At 61.5% G+C, this 16,641-nt stretch overlaps 1 protein-coding gene across 1 annotated transcript in view; it reads left to right on the forward strand.

The window, feature by feature from the left end:
* Positions 1 to 531: 531 nt before the first annotated feature.
* Positions 532 to 16,641, forward strand: part of LOC142823137 (E3 ubiquitin-protein ligase TRIM21-like) — a 151,421-nt gene continuing 135,311 nt past the window's right edge. The window contains exons 1-9 of the mRNA XM_075913561.1: positions 532 to 1,970; positions 3,135 to 3,577; positions 7,617 to 7,772; positions 8,147 to 8,172; positions 8,569 to 8,666; positions 9,767 to 9,933; positions 11,723 to 11,748; positions 12,481 to 12,578; positions 13,049 to 13,170. Coding sequence (XP_075769676.1) covers positions 3,173 to 3,577; positions 7,617 to 7,772; positions 8,147 to 8,172; positions 8,569 to 8,666; positions 9,767 to 9,933; positions 11,723 to 11,748; positions 12,481 to 12,578; positions 13,049 to 13,170 — 1,098 coding nt within the window. The 5' untranslated portion in view covers positions 532 to 1,970; positions 3,135 to 3,172. The remainder of the gene's footprint in view (positions 1,971 to 3,134; positions 3,578 to 7,616; positions 7,773 to 8,146; positions 8,173 to 8,568; positions 8,667 to 9,766; positions 9,934 to 11,722; positions 11,749 to 12,480; positions 12,579 to 13,048; positions 13,171 to 16,641) is intronic.

The following is a 16,641-nucleotide window of genomic DNA, read 5'->3' on the forward strand; positions in this document are numbered from 1 at the left end:
GCCAAACTTTTCAAAGTTAGGATAGTTTGTATTTAAACCTTTCTTTGACGTGGTTAAGAATTGGGTGTGTAGCAGAAGAGGGAAGTTGTAGAAGAAAGAAAAGTCAGGGGCCAGAGGTGGGGTGTGGGGTAGGCACGGAGGGGCAGGTTTCGTTAGATGACAGCGTCAGAGGTTGGAGAGTTGATCTCTGTCCTTGGTTTTTCAAACGTTACGTTTTGATTGTAGAATCCCTCTGTGAGTGCGTGGGGCGGGTGGGTGGGTGTGTTTCTAATCCTGTACCCCAGAATTTCAACTTTCTTCTCAATGTACAAAATGAGGACCTAGTAAAAGTCCCATGTCCTGTATTTGTAAACTGGATTTAGAGACGTTTTTGCCTGGTTGGTGCTTTTTTCACACTGGGCGATTCATTTAGGCACAATTTTAAATACAAATGTTTTTTCCCCCAAGTTGGAGTATTCTCTCTTTTAAACTTTGTGCTGTCACTTTTCTTTCATCAGACCCTTTCCTCTTTCAGGAAGACAAAATCACAGGGTAGAAGAGAACTGGGGTGGTGTGACAGGTTACAGATTTAAAGGCACGATACACTTGACAAATTTACATCTGCACAAGACAATTCTGAAAGGCCGCTTCAATGTGATGAGAGAAAGCAGGCGGGTGGGTGAATTGTGTTGCAGATAGTTCTATATACGATTAGTACAAATAGAAAGAAGCTGTTATATTTTCATTCTCGGGGCTTTTTTCTTTTCCTTTTAGTCCGAGGGTGCGGGTTTGGCGTGTTGCGGGAGTGTGACGGCACCCCTCTCTCGCTGGCTTTCTCCCCATCACACTTGTTAGGTGTCTTAGTCTCTGTTCTTTGAGGATCCAGTGTGGGTCTCATGGGACTAATGACCACAAATTGTTGCTTTGGAGGTACTTCTCTAACACACCACTAGCCGTATGAAGACTAGGAGGGTTGGATTATAGTGCAGCGTTCTTCCTCCCGGTCAGTTCTACCTGGTCTTGCCGTTTTGCCTCCTGCCCGTGGAAGCGTTTATATAGTCCGTGTTTCTCTCCTCCTGTGGAACGTGACTAGAAAACTAACAGCGGGAATGTCATGTCCGAGGAGGGTGGGGTGAGCTCATGGCAACTAACAATCAACGGATACACAATTGTTTCCCTGAATAAAAATTTCCAACAAGAGTGAAAATGTTTCTTACAATTCTAGGCTGCTCTCGGCTGCTCCTGCCCTGGTTTTTTTCATGTTATTCTCACAACACTGGGTGAGGGAGTGAGCGTGGCTGCTTATTTTAATTATTTTTTTGTATTTTGCTAAATATGCCAAGGAAGTGAATAATGCCAAACACGTACCGCTTAGCGTGTAAGACAAATTGAACCCGAAAGGTATTTGATTTGTAGCTACAGCCTCTCGAGGACTTTAAATAGAGGTTTCCCAATACTTGTTGTGGTGTTTATTTTACGTATTCAATGCAACATGCAGAGTGAGGCTTCCCTAGGACGTGGTGTACTGTTTGGCTTGAATGTTTGCTCGTTGTTTTGGGGAGGCGGAGAGAACGCCAGAGAAATTCCCCCGGACTTCCTTTTGCATTCCTGACTTCTGTTTTAAATGAGCAGGAGTCGCTCCGCTATGGGCAGCCGCAGGTCATGTGCTGTTGGCTGGCCATGTGCGTAGGGGAAAGGACAGCAGAGCCTCGCTCTGAGGCTGACGGGCAATAAGGGGGGAATGTTGGGGCTGAGCACGTGCAAGAAGGGTCCAGAACCAGCCAGGCCCGTCAGGCGTGGAGTAAACCGGGGGAAAGGCGTCTGGACGTTTTTGGCAGCCAGCGTGGCCGTGGGCAGCCCGTGGCGCTGGGTGGAGAAGAGGAGGCCTGAAGCAGTGAGCAAGAAGGCGGAAGCGCCAGGTGCAGCCCTGTCTCAGCAGGCAGACCAGCCCTGCCGCTGTCCGGCCTCCGTGCCCACACGTGTCGGTCGCGGTGAGTAACGATGGAGCCGCGCGTGCGGATCGGCTGCTCCGACGTGTCCGAGGGGGGAGGGGCGTCGACGTTTCTGAGTTCGGAGAAGGGGTCGCCAGCCGGGAACACGCAGACACTCACCAAAGGTCCTTTGGGCCAGCGCCTGGTCGTCCAGTTCCAGCAGTCTGGACCCCCAGAGCACGTCCTGCCCGTCTCAGGGGTGGGGGTCCAGGGACGGGACTGGCTGGACTCTTTCCTCGATGGCAGAGCAGGGGGCCTACCCTGTCCTGGGTCTTTCTTGTCCTCCTGTTGTGTTCGTAGAATGGTTTGGGTTAATGTTTCTGCCTCTAGCTCGTTTAAACTCACTTGGGCTTTGGCCTTGCTACTTCTGTCTCTTAATGCTCCTGTTGTTCTTTTTTATATTAACCCTTCGCAATCTGATCTGGCTTCAACTGTCTGTAGGACACTTAAACCTTCAGGTAACTGACCGTTTCCTGGTTAAGCCAGGCTGGTCTCTTGCCAGACTTCCCATCTGTCCCATGGAGGGTTAGTTTGCTGTCACGCCCTTAATAACGTCCCTTTGAAAAACGGCCAGTGTCTGCAATTGTGTGTGTTTGGGGAAGTCTGCCGAGGAGAGGGGGGTGCACTGTGGGGGGGGTGGGGGTGGAAGGACAGGCCCTGGGGTGAGAGCTAAGCACGGGTGCTGGAGGGGGGGAGGATGCATCTGTCTCTGCTTTCCCACGGCCGGGGGGGTCCTGTGGTTTGTGCCGACTCCTCACAGGAACACCCGCGTTACTTCTTTAAAATAACGGTTTCCTCCAGCTAGCTCCCCTCGTCCTCGGCTCACGATGGGACCGTCCTCCAGCGATCTCTGGCCCTCGTGGCGTTACGGCAGAGAACCGGACGTTCCTTTCCCTTCCGCGGGCGCCGTACCGCAGGTTGGTGATGCCCATCTTGGCTCCCAGATGGCAGCGCCCATGCGGCTTGTAGCCCGCTCGCTTTGTGCTCATTGGGGGCAGAACGGTGGGCACTGGGCCGAGCGTCTCTGGCAGCCGGGCGGTGTGTACGGCGCTATCCCCACCCAGCAGCGGCTGGCGGGCTGGAGCAGAGGGAGGGGCCACGCCTGTGGGTGCCGCCATGTTGCACTGCTGACGGTGTCTTTCCCGTCTCACTTCCTGGATGAAGGGCGGCCATCTTAAGAGGTAGGGGAGGGTGGCAGCACCATGGCGGCTACGGGGCCTTTGCAGAACATTAAGGCCGAAGTCACCTGTCCCATCTGTCTGGAGTTATTCCAGGACCCTGTGACGAGCGCGTGTGGACACAGCTTCTGCCGAGAATGTATCGCCCGGCACTGCCAGGGAGACGGAGACGTCGCCTGCCCTCTGTGCAACGAGAAACTTCGAAAGGGAAACTTACGGCCCAACCGGGAGCTGAAGAACATTGTGGAGTCCTTAAAGTCACAACCAGCGGAGGAGCCGAGAAGAGGGAACATGTGTCAGATGCACGGAAAGTCTTTGCTACTCTACTGCCAAGTGGATCAGACCCCCATTTGCCTGGTGTGCAGGGAATCCCAGGCTCACCGCGGTCACACGGTGGTTCCCGTGGAGGAGGCTGTCCAGGAGCACTGGGTAGGCACCGTTATTGGGTTTTGTTCATTAAACTCCGGGGGGGGGGGGGGAATAATCATGTTTTCCCCTTTAATAGAAAGGGCCACGTTTTCAGAGAGAGGAGGGGGCATGAACTCCCAGTGCTCCAATCCCCGTGTTCTCGCAGGCCCCGTATTCACAGGCCTTTCCTGTGGTGATTTCTGCCGTGCACAGGAAGGTGAGTGATTTCCCAGAGAGGCAACGGGCCCCCGGGATCCAGCTGTGAAACCGACTGAGGACGTCTGTGCGCTAACTAAACAACAAAGGGCCAGGGAGCACCTTGGGTGTGCTGTGCAGACGCACCCCCATTTCAGATTTTTTTTCCAGAAGTAGCTTATTTCAAATAGTGCGTCTACACTGCAGGGAAGCCTCAAAATGGGTCTGAGGCAGAGTTCCCTAATGTGGACACACTACCTCGATTGAGCACCCCAGGAGGCCCTGGGCAGTGATTACTTTGAGCGGCCGTGGGGGCAGAGCTATTTGAACTAGCGGAAGTGGCGCGTCCACCCTCATGCTATTCCGTAATAGCTATTTGGGAAGCGGCGCTATTCCGTGTGGAATGAGGTTTGCAGATTTCAAAATGAGCTGCCCAATATTTTGATTTTATTTCAAAATAATGGAATTGCTGCGTAGGCGCTCGCAGTGTTATTTCAAAATAACTCTGCTGTGTGTGCGCCCTGGGGCACTAAGGGTATGTCTACGCTACAAAGTTAATTCGAACTAATAGATGTTAGTTTGAACTAACATTCATAGGCGCTACACTAGCGCTCCGTTAGTTCGAATTTAAATCGAACTAGCGGAGCGCTTAGTTAGAACTAGGAAAACCTCATTTTACGAGGATTAAGCCTAGTTCGAACTTACTAGTTCGAATTAAGGGCTGTGTAGCCCCTTAATTTGAACTAGTGGGAGGCTAGCCCTCCCCAGGTTTCCCTGGTGGCCACTCTGGCCAACACCAGGGAAACTCTATTGCCCCCCTCCCGGCCCCGGACCCCTTAAAGGGGCACGGGCTGGCTACGGTGCCCGTGCCAGGTGCAAGCCTGCCAGCACCCAGCCAGCAGACTCTGCACCTGGCTCGGATCGAGCCACCCACCCGATGCCCCCCAGCCCACCCCCTCTTCCCGGGACCAGGCTGGAGGCTCCCGGGAGCTTGCCCGGGACCGCAAGAGGCGGGCACCCGCCTGGGCTAATTCGGACATCGTGGACCTTGTCCACGATCTCCGCACTAGGCACAGGAAAGTGGCCGTCTAGGGCAGGAGAGCTGCCAGCCTGGCCACCCAGGAGCAGGTGTGCATGAAAATCAAGGGGGTCCACTGAGACCCCCGACCCTGAGCCCTGAGCTTACAATGGCCGTCCTGAGTCAGACCAAAGGTCCATCTAGCCCAGTAGCCGGTCTGCCAACAGCAGCCAACCCTAGGAACCCTGGAGGGGATGGACCAAAGACAGTGACCAAGCCATTTGTCTCGTGCCATCCCTCTCCAGCCTTCCACAAACCTTGGGCAGGGACACCACTCCTACCCCCTGGTAATACCACTCCATGGACCCAACCTCCATGACTTGATCTCACTTCCCTTTAAACTCTGTTCTAGTTGTAGCCTTCACAGCCTCCTGCAGCAAGGAGTTCCACAGGTTGACCCTTTGCTTTGTGAAGAACAACTTTCTGTTACTAGTTTGAAGCCTGCTACCCATTCCTTTCCTTTGGTGTCCTCTAGTCCTTCTATTATGGGAACTAATAAATAACTTTTCTTTATGCACCCTCTCCACACCACTCCTGCTTTTATAGACCTCTATCCTGTCCCACCTCCGTCTCCTCTTTTCTAAGCTGAAAAGTCCCAGTCTCTTTAGCCTCTCTTCATATGGGACCTGTTCCAAACCTCTGATCATTTTAGTTGCCCTCCCCTCTCCCACCCTCTCTCTTCCCCCTCCCACCTCCTTTTCCCAGTCTCCCAGAGTTTTGTTCAATAAAGACAGATTCTATTTTTGACCACACGTTTTCTTTATTTTGTACATCAGGAAGGGGGGCTAAGGAGGGGTAAGTGGAAGGAGGTGAGGGAGGAATGGGGTACGAGCCCCCGATGGAGAGGACTGGGCTGGCTCTGCGGGCTCCTCGGGGTGGAAGCTCTCCTGCAGCCCCCCAATTGCCCCCTCTCCCCAGATGGCAGCCTGCGGCAAGTGCAGCCGGTCTGATGGCCGAGTGGTGTGATGTGCCCAGTGTGGGCACTCCGGGCACTCCAAGCCAGGGCTGCTTTGTAAGCGGGGCACCCCTGAGAACTGTCTGTCCGGGGTGGGGGTCGGGTCCCTTTAAGCACAGCCCTCGGCTAGCCTGAGGCAGCAGCTCCACGCTCTACGTCCTAACCTGATGCCCTGCCGGCACTGCTTCCGGCCAGCCTTAACCCCGGTTCAGGGTCCACTTAATGTGGACATGCTAGTTCGAATTAGCAAAACGCTAATTCGAACTAGTTTTTTAGTCTGGATGCGTTAGTTCGAATTAGCTTAGTTCGAATTAACTAATTCGAACTAAGTTAGTTCGAATTAGCGCTGTAGTGTAGACGTACCCTCACATATTTATCAGATGTTTTGGTGAGATACAGCTCACAGCTACAGATGCTTGATGTGAAGTGGGTTGTATCTCACTAAGTTCTGCCCTGTTAAATCTGTGAGTCTCTCAGGTACCCCAGGACTCAGTGTTGTTTTGGCAGATACAGGCGAACGCGGCTGCCCCACCCCCTCTGCAATCTGCGTTCCAGTTGACCCTTCTACCAACTTACTGGTAGCACTGACCTTGTACTGCCCTGTTTAAAAATGGAGGAAGTGAAATTTCTTTGTCATGTGTGTTGTGCGGCCAAACTAATAGCAGCTGCAAAATCAATTGTCAGCCTGAGCGGTTGTTAGGACAGTCGGTGGCAGGGCTGTCACTGGAGACTTGGCTCCCAGAGGAGAGATCTTTCCCTCGGCTGTTTGCTCTGGAGAAGGAATTCATTTTTTGAGCCCTTCAGTGTTTAGAGCCGCTGGGCTGACGCCGCCTTTCCCGGTGCAGGTAGAGATCCACATCCGCCCCAGACTTGAGACAGGCCAGAAATCCACTTTGGACAAGGCCAACATCACCTTGAATTGCCAAGGCAGGTGGTGCCGGCTCCCCTGCGCTGCCCCATTCCTCGTGCTCCAGAGTCAGGGCTTTTACGGCCTCATTGGGGGTGGGAAGAGCTGGGGATTCCCACCCCCGGGGAGGGGGGGGGTTGGTGAGCACAGGGAGCGGGGGAGGGGCGTAGCCCACTAGTAAATCCTTAAAAACAAGAAGATACAAGACCCAGGATCACGTGACCCTCCAAGAAGGGTAGTTTTACACAAAATACCAAACATCGCAGGGAAAAAATTGGTTAAGAAAAAAAAAAAAAAAATCTCCCCCCCCCCCCCCCCAAACTTTTTGTCCCTCCCTCCCCCCAGGTAGCCGCACCCCTTCCTTTGTTCAAGTGTGTGTGTGAAGTGGCTAGGCCCTGGCCTATGTGCCTGTCCCCAGGGACCACCCCCCTGCTGGGCAGTGCTACAGACATACACTCAGAGTCTCTGCAGAGCAGCACAGGCCAGTAGGGGTCACCCACAGCCCAACACGGCCACCAGTGACTGCAGAACCAGAGCAGGGCCATGAGAGTCGACAGCCCCCACGACATCACACCCGTGTTTTCTGGGGTTTTCACCGGACACCTGCAACACCACATTATCTCTGCCCTTGGGAGGCCCATAGACCCTGGGAACGGGGCAGCTCTGCAGACCCCTGCTGCCAGGGGAGGGGAGGCTGCGAGGGGCAGGTTAGGGATCAGCAGCAGCAGCAGCAACCAGAGGCCTTGGCAGGTCAGAATAGGAGGGGACCAGCCCCCCACCCCAATCCCAGCCGGCCCCCACAGGAAGCAGCTTTAATAAGGCCACAAAGCGTCTGCCCATCCCAGCCCCACGCGATGGCCGACACCCGAGCCAGCCAGTGGCACAAACCACGTTGTTCTCTTCATTGTAATATTTGTGTCTGAAGGAAACAATGAAAAAGCAGCTGGAGGGAATGGAGTCCACCTACGGGAGACTGCACCTGCTTGTGAGCATGGACCGGAAACACCTTTCCCCAAGCGCAGGGGAGGAGGTGCACAAGAGGCTGAAGAGACTCGCTGACAGCACAGCAACTCTGTTCAAGGTAAACTCCTCTGCCCCGAATGGGGACCCCCCAGTAACCCCGCAGGGAGCCGCTGGCCCTGAGCTGTGTGTCTGCCACAGACACAGACACACGAATGTGCAGCCCGAGGGAGTTTCCCATCCCAGCAAACCAGACAGAACGCTCCTTCCCATCGCCCGCGGCCAGTGGGCTCTGAGTGCCGCTGCCTGGGACAGAGACCCCCCCCACTAGGCAGGGTTACAGCCAGCCGGGTCTGACAGAGCCACCAGCAGAGCCAGGAGGGGATCTCAGACCCGGCTTTACAGTCTGACGGGCAGAGATCCATCGGCACCGCGTCTCGTGGGAACCTCGCTGCAGGACGGGAGCTGAGCGTTGTTGTTTCTCTTCCCTTCCAGGTGCACACAGAGGGCCCGAGGCAAAGGTGAGTTTGTGAAATTCCCTGGGATGCGGGGGGGTCTCTGGGGGAAGATCCCTGTTCCACACACGCCCCAGCGTACAGAGAGCTCGGCGGCGTGGGACAGCGCTGGGGGTTAGATCCGGGTTTCCCTCTGCAATCTGGAGTCACTTTGCTTTGCTAGCGCAGCAGGTTAATGTCGGCAGGAAGGTCTGTGAGTCTGGAAAGGAAAACAAACGGGGAAAGAAATTGTAGAATTTTCCATGATTCGGCCACATCTCTGCTCAATCCCACGTCCCGTGTTAGCCATTTGTATCATTGTTACAAGGTGTTTGCTCCTCTCCCTCCCTCCCCCACCCCAAGAACTTGCCGTGCCCCTGGGTAAAGAGGGGAGACACTGACGAGAGTGGTCGCTCTGCGCAGGTTTGAAGCTCTCGCTTCTCAGCCCCAGCCACGTGAACCTGACCGGAGGGGCCGTGGAAGGGGCGTGGCCACGAGGAGCGAGTTACGAGAATGCCAAGGTAACCGACGGGCCCGGTGCCTGTGCATGAGGCTTGGGGGGTTTGTGGAGCTACCAGGGTGGATCAGCACCTCCGAGCGCTGGGTCCGTGTTTGTGTAACTGGACCTGCAGCCCCCGATGGCTCCGCTCGGCCCCTCCCTGCAACGCCCCAGTCCCAGTCTCAGATCAGCGCTCCGGCTGCGCAGCACCCAGCCAGACACAGACAGCCTCCCAGCTGGGGTGGGGGTGGCCTGGCCACTGGGCCGTCAATACGCCGGGAGCCCTGCTGGGCTGGATCCCCAGGATCAGCCTGTTCGGCCAGAGGGCAAACAGAGTCAGGGGTCAGGCAGGGCCAGGTTACCCGGAGCCCAGGGGAGACAGCCCCACGCAGGGAAATCCGGCTGAGCAGACAAGTTCCTGTCCCTCTGCCTGGTTCGAGGAGCCGTGGGACACAGATGGACCCAAGAGCCCCCCCACTGGATCCTAGCCCTGGAGTCCTGTCCCGGCAGCGCTGAGTCTGTGGGTCCGGCACCAGGCGCAGCTCAGACGTGGGTGGGCGCAGGGACTGAGACCAGGCCTGGGTGTGAAATCCAGGTCCCAGGGGCGTGTTCCTTTGCCCTTCCCCATAGACAGTCACCGCCCGGCCGCCCCCAGAGCTCAGGGCTTCTCAGCGCCCCCCTTCCGCCTTGGGGGCAGCTCGGGCCGATTGTCAGACGTGCCCCTGGCTCTGGGCGCCCGGCTGAGATAGCAGAGACCGGACGTCCAAGGCTGCTGGGGAACGACCCAGTGAACTCAGGGGGCTGGGAGCGCTGAGCCCCCCTCCAAGTGTGGGGGTGGGGTGTCAGCACCCCACATAATAACTTTGGAAGGTCCTTTCTGGCACATTTCACTCCCTGCCCATGGGGGTCCCAGAGCGCTGCAGGAGACCCCCCGCCAGGGCCAGGCTGGCTCGCAGGGGGAGGGGTCTGTGGGGTGGGGAGTGTAGCTGGGGGGCGGGTGATGGGCTCTAGTCGGAGACGCTCCTGCTGCCTGTCAGCCGGGGAGGGGGCTGGGCAGCAGGGGACAGGAGCGACTCCCAGCCGGGAGCAGGTGCCAATAACCCACCGTCCATTCACCGGCAGGGAGGGAACCCGGCAGCGAGCCAGCGGCTGAGAAGCAGGAGGAGACGGGGACTCATGTCGGTCGAGTCTGTGAAGAGGCTCCGACTCCCAAATATGGACTCGACCAGGCAACCCTGGACCCAGGAGTTCACACGATCAGTAACACAACAGAGTCTGAGGAGTTCAAGGTAGGCAATAGCCCGGTGCCTGCTCCCGCTGCCCACAGGGGTCCGGCGTCGCCGCGTTTCTCCCTTCTCCGCGGGCCGGGCAGTGACAGCGCAAACGCTCTGGGATGAGACGCTCAGACCCCTTTGGATTTAGCAGCGTCCCAGAGCTGCAGGGGGGTCCCGTCAGCGTGCGGCTGGGCCGGCCCCCGGCGCGGCAATTGCTCCTGGCCGCTGGGAGCTTTGAGATCTGCACCCAGAGGGGGTCGGGCTGAGACCAGGCCCGTTCTGCTGCAGCGGTTGGGGGGGGGTCTGTGTCGGGGGCTCCCCAAGTCCAGCGCGTCTCCCCCTGCTCCCTCGCACAGGCAGTGACACACACAGCAGCTGCTCAGAACTTTTCCAAACTCTCACTGCTGTTTGTGGCAGAAGGACTGGAAACGGGAGGCTCTGTCCTTCACCCGCGGAACGTCACTGGCTCCCCCTGTGATTAGCCAATGAGACACATGACTGCACCCCCCCCCCACACACACACACCTGACTCTCTCTGTGTCACCCCTAGCCCTGGGGGAGGGCTGGAACAATATCCCCCCAGATGCTGCCTCTTTCCAGCCTCCCCTGCCCTGTCCCTGTTCTGCCTCCTGCCTGGCCTCTTCCCCCAAGCCCTCTCCCCTGAGCGACACAGGTGATCCATGGGGCTAGAGGTCTTTTGCCAGCAGCAGTGGTGGGGCGTCCCACACTCCCCATCAGCAGTGGGGGGAGGAAACGGAGCAATGAAGCCCCCCTGCTTTTGTCCCAGAGCTCTCAGCTGTGCCAGGCTGCTTCCCACCCTTGGGCCCTTCCCCAAGCAATGTGGCCAGGAGCCGAGGAAGAGGAGCAGGCTAGGGTCCCCCTGGGCTGGGGGGATTTGAAGACATTCCAGCCATAGATCCAGCCAGCAACCCCCAGCCCCCCTGCACCCACCCAGCAACCCCCACCCCTCCGCCTGCCCCCTCCCTCGCCTGCAGCCCTGCCCGGCTGTAGCCCCTCGGCGGGGAGGTGGGAACAGAGTCCAGCGCCGGGAGGGCCCAGGGGCTGGTTGGTGTCTCTGAGTCTCCGTCTGAGTCTGAGACTCTCCCACGTCCTGGGTCTTGGCTCCCTGAATCCCTCCCCCATTGCCCTGTGGTGCCCGGTCCTGGAGCATTGGCCTCTCCCCATTGGGCCTGGGGACTGTCCGTCTACAGCCTCCTCCCGCCCTTTCTGTGGGTGAGGGATTGTGCCCCTGGGCCCCTCACATTGTCCACCGGGAAATGTAGAGGAAGCAGCCGCCGCGCAGGAAGCCCAGACGGGCAGCGGCTCCAGCCAGCAAGAAGCCGTCGAAAGGGCCGGGGAAGCCCCACAACAGGCAGCTGGGAGAACCGACGGCCCGGTCGCGTAAAGCACATGGCGACAGCTTGTGTCACAGCCGCTCCCCAGGGTCTCTGGCTGGGAATTTCCAACCGACGCACGTTGGGGATTCTCGCTCCCCCCGACACTCCTGCACTTCTGTGAGCAGAACCCCTGAGCCGCGAGAGACACGGAAACCGCCCGGCAGGCCCATCGGTGGCAAGGGGCCATGGCGAGAGAACAGCTGTGGCCGTGCTGGAGGGAAATTCCAGCTCCGCCAGCCCCTTCCCCTCCTCTCTGCTCAGACCTTCTCCCCGTGGGAAGGGGTGGGGGGGCTGTAGCCGGGGGGTGGTGTCTGCAGGGCAGAGGGTGACGCAGGCCCCAGCGCGTCAGGGGGAACGTTCTGATGGAATCTCATCTCGGTGCCTCTTCTCTCCCTGTTTCCCGGCAGGTGGATGTGAAGGGCCTCGTGAGCAGGTGAGTTTGTGAATTGCTCTGCAGGGCGCCGGGGAAACCTCCCGCCCCTCGGGCACCACAACGGGAAGAGCTGTGGAGCAGGGATGTTCAATTGCGAGTAATGGACCAGTCGAATAGCCGGTGCATTTTGCTTCGACTGTTCGATTAGTCGACAGGGCGCCTCCGCCTTTGAAGTGCAGCAAGCGCAGGGCTGGGCAGCCCTAGGGCCAGTGCTACACTTTAAAGGTGAAAGTGCCCCATGGAGCCCAGGGTCACCTGGAGACTCCCCTGCTGAACCCAGGCTCCATGCGGTGCTGCCGCCTTAAAGTCCCCTCCTCTCTGCTCCTCCCCCGCTGCCTCTTTCTGATGGAGGCAGCCAGCGGTGGGGAGGAGACGAGTCGACCGGCCTGTCACTGTCCCGTGAGCATTCGCTCGTCCTTCCCATCCCTGCTGTGGTCATGTGTGAGAGACCCAGAGACGAGCTCCTGTCCCATCTCCTGCCGCCCCCCCCCCCCCCCCGCCCCGCTCCGATCCCCGTCCCCCTGGGGAATCACTGCAGTCCCATTGCACGGGGAGGGTGCAGAGTGACCAGACAGGAGGGGAAATAGGAGACACGTCTGGCGTTGCCTCCCCGCTGACTCTCCCGTCCCCCTGTGACCCTGGGCCAGGAGCTCAACGTCCCTCCCTTCCCCCTGGTGCCGGTGGGTGGGTGGTGAGAAGGCACCAAGTGCTGATGGGAAATTCTGTGTCTAGGTTTGAAAAGGCAACGTCTGCAGGCCCATCGGAGGTCCGTGTGGGGAGAAGGAAGGTCCGTGTCTCTCTTACAGGGCAGGGATCTCGGGGTGACACAGGTGAGCCGGGGCCCTGCGCCGTGGGAAGGTGCCGTGGGCTGGGTTTGGTGCTTGGCTCTGTTACGGGAACGGGGCTCCCCGGGCGAGTGACGGGGGGGGGGGGGGGGGACAGAAAGGGGCCCGGCCCGGTGCGAAGGTCTCGCTGCCTTCGCGTCAGTCCCTCCATTCGCTAAGGCCTGGCCGGTGTCTGGTAACCGGGCCCGTCCCTTGCTGGTGGGGCAGGGCCTTCGCCTGTCCCTGCCCCGGAGATACAGGCCCTGGGCCCACACAGACTCGACCAGGACCCAGGTGCCGGCTGGCTGGGCTCTGGGGGGGGGGGGGGGGGAGCTCTCTGGCAGAGAGGCGGGTGTTGGAAGGTCTCTATGGGGGTTGCTATTTGTGGGACCGGGGAAAGGGGGAGGCAGGCGGGAGGGACGATGCTCCAGGCCGGACGCTGGGGCTAAATAACCCCTTGTCTGTGTCACTCGCAGGGGGAGGACGAGGGTCTCAGGAACCGAAAGTGGCTGCTGCTGGTGTCCACAGACAGGCCAGCCCTTCCCCCGGGCTTCTGAGAAGATATAACTCTCTGCGTGAATCACAGACACACCAGCAGGTAGGTCGTGGGGCTGTCACACTGCTGGGGGGGGTCAGGTAGCTCAGTGACCCACGCAGGAATCTCTGCTCAGATTCACCAGGTGGAGGCAACAGTGGCTGCCAGGCAATTGAGTGGCCAGCCCAGCCCCTGATGGTGGGGCGGAGGGTGGGGTGGGGGAAAGAGAGAGGAGGAGGAAACATTCCCTGTGGGGGGGGGGCTCTGTACTCGACTGATCTTCCCCGAGGCCCCGGAAACGCGTCGCCCCAAGGCCCCGACCAGCACAAACCGCGGAAGCTGCCACACGCTGGGCATGAAAAGTCACGAGAGACCCCACGGAACAGACAGACAGGGGCAGCGGGCGCTGGGGGAGGGAGGGTGCAGGGGCAGGGCGGGGGTGTGAGGGGAGGGCGGGAAGGTGCAGGGGCGGGGTGGGAGGGGAGGGCGCAGGGGCGGGGTGGGAGGGGGCAGGGGCGGGGCGGGGTGGCGGTGGGAGGGGGCAGGGGCGGGGCGGGGGTGTGGGGGCCGGGCGGGAGGGTGCCGGGGCGGGGCGGGGGTGTGAGGGGAGGGCGGGAGGGTGCGGGGGCAGGGCGGGGGTGTGAGGGGAGGGCCGGAGGGCGCAGGAGCAGGGCGGGGGTGGAAGGGGAGGGCAGGAGGGTGGAGGAGCAGGGCGGGGGTGCGAGGGGAGGGCGGGAGGGTGCAGGGGCAGGGCGGGGGTGTGAGGGGAGGGCGGGAGGGTGCAGGGGCAGGGCGGGGGTGTGAGGGGAGGGCAGGAGGGTGCAGGGGCAGGGCGGGGGTGTGAGGGGAGGGCGGGAAGGTGCAGGGGCGGGGTGGGAGGGGAGGGCGGGAGGGCGCAGGGGCGGGGTGGGAGGGGGCAGGGGCGGGGCGGGGTGGGGGTGGGAGGGGGCAGGGGCGGGGCGGGGGTGTGGGGGCCGGGCGGGAGGGTGCCGGGGCGGGGCGGGGGTGTGAGGGGAGGGCGGGAGGGTGCGGGGGCAGGGCGGGGGTGTGAGGGGAGGGCCGGAGGGCGCAGGAGCAGGGCGGGGGTGGAAGGGGAGGGCAGGAGGGTGGAGGAGCAGGGCGGGGGTGCGAGGGGAGGGCGGGAGGGTGCAGGGGCAGGGCGGGGGTGTGAGGGGAGGGCGGGAGGGTGCAGGGGCAGGGCGGGGGTGTGAGGGGAGGGCGGGAGGGTGCAGGGGCAGGGCAGGGGTGTGAGGGGAGGGCAGGAGGGTGCAGGGGCAGGGCGGGGGTGTGAGGGGAGGGCGGGAAGGTGCAGGGGCGGGGTGGGAGGGGAGGGCGGGAGGGCGCAGGGGCGGGGTGGGAGGGGGCAGGGGCGGGGCGGGGGTGTGGGGGCCGGGCGGGAGGGTGCCGGGGCGGGGCGGGGGTGTGAGGGGAGGGCGGGAGGGTGCAGGGGCAGGGCAGGGGTGTGAGGGGAGGGCAGGAGGGTGCAGGGGCAGGGCGGGGGTGTGAGGGGAGGGCGGGAAGGTGCAGGGGCGGGGTGGGAGGGGAGGGCGGGAGGGCGCAGGGGCGGGGTGGGAGGGGGCAGGGGCGGGGCGGGGGTGTGGGGGCCGGGCGGGAGGGTGCCGGGGCGGGGCGGGGGTGTGAGGGGAGGGCGGGAGGGTGCGGGGGCAGGGTGGGGGAGGGAGGGGAGGGCCGGAGGGTGCGGGAGCGGGGCAGGGGTGGAAGGGGAGGGCGGGGGTGTGAGGGGAGGGTGGGAGGGTGCAGGGGTAGGGCGGGGGTGTGAGGGGAGGGCGGGAGGGTGCGGGGGCGGGTGGGGCTGTGAGGGGAGGGAGGGAGGGAGGGTGCGGGAGCGGGGCGGGGGTGTGAAGGGAGGGCGGGAGGGTGCCTGTCGAAATGCAGCAGCGGGACCAGACAGGCTGGGTCTAGGACAGCTTCCATGGCCAGGGCGTTAGGGGCTGGGGTTACGGGTCCGGCTTCGCTCTGCTGAGGCCAGGGCGAGTAGATCACAGCGGGAGCTGGGTGCAGGGAGGAGCAGGGGGACCCGGGACAGAGGCCCGGCACAGGGGACCCCACCCGCCGAGGGGCCTGGCAGGCCAGACTGGGAGAAGGGTCTCGCCCCCCAGTGCAAGTGTCTGCCCGGCAGCATCCCTGCCCTTTCAATCACCGGGCAGGAGGCAGGAAAGTCCCCTCAAGTGCGGGACCCCCCCCGTACACAGACAGCGCAGGACTCCCCCCCCAAAGCACCGGCAGGGCGTTCACAGTCCCTGCAGCAGAGGCGACAGCCCCACGGCTCCCGGGCCAGGTGGGCGGCTGGCTCTGTGCTCCGGGAAGGGGCGGGGCCGGGGCAGCCCCCAGCGCTGAGCCACCACACGCAGCCCCCGTGCTGCCTGGCCTGTGCCGCGCAGGGCTCCGGCGGAGATTGAAAGGGCCCAGGGATCCGTGTGTCACCCTGCCGCACCCAGGGGCCCCGGGCCCCTTTCAGTCACTGGGACCTGGGATAGCGGCCGGCTCGGCCTCCCCAGCCCCACCCCCAGGACCACGTCACTTGATGGCCCAGCTGTGTCGGTGCCGCTGGAAGCCGGGGGGGTCTCCAGCCAGACACAGTCACTGAGCAGCCCCAGGCCCGGCCCGGCTGCCAACGCAGCAACAGCAACACCCTGTGTTGGGGGTGCAAGGGGCTGCAGGAGCAGCTGTGTGTGGGGGGGGGGGGGGGAGCTGGGCAGCCCCATTCAGCCCTCCCAGCCCATGGCCCCAGCAGCCCCTCCCCCCTCTGGGGCACCACGGGGTTCCCCTCTGAGCAGAGACTGGTGCTGGGAGGGGCCCCCATGAGGACTCACGGGGGTGCTGGGCAGGCTGCCCTGCCCCACAGGGCAATATCTGGGGCTGGCCAGAGTGGGGAGCTGGGCTCTGCCCCTCCCCCAGCCTGCTTGGCTAGAGACCCCCAGCCCCTCCCCCTGCTGCCAGCCCCCCTCTGCCCAGTGACCCGGGGCTGCCCAGGCTGGGGGCAAAGGGCAGGGGCTGCCCGGCCGGGCGCGGAGGCTGAGTCTGACCCGAGGGCTGGGACAGGCCGGGAGCAGCCTGGGACCAATCCCAGCCCGGAGACAAAGCCGGGGGGGGGGGGGCTCTGGGGGCCAGAGGGCGACACATCCCCAGGCAGCGCATGTGAACCATCCTGTTCAGCAGCCTCTGAACGTCGGTGTCTCGCTCTTTCCCTTCTAGGAGGATGAAAACTCCCACAGAAAAAGGTGGGTTTGTCTCCCTGCAAACTCGCATGTCTCTGTTGAATCCCTGGGGCTGCCATTGGCAAAGCCACTTCTCTCTGCCCCTCCCCTGGGAACCGCGTGTTCCTGCCCGGAACAGGCAGCGAGTGACACAAGTCTGAGGTTCATAGAATCATAGAACCCCAGGGCGGGCAGAGCCCCCAGGAGTTATTGAGTCCAGCCCCCTGCCCAAAGCAGGATCAATCCCAGTGCAATCCGCCCAGCCAGGGCTTGGTCAAGCCGGGACTTAAACACCTCCAGGGATGGAGACTCCACC

Source organism: Pelodiscus sinensis, chromosome 32, assembly GCF_049634645.1.
Source record: "Pelodiscus sinensis isolate JC-2024 chromosome 32, ASM4963464v1, whole genome shotgun sequence".
Lineage (NCBI taxonomy): Eukaryota > Metazoa > Chordata > Testudines > Trionychidae > Pelodiscus > Pelodiscus sinensis.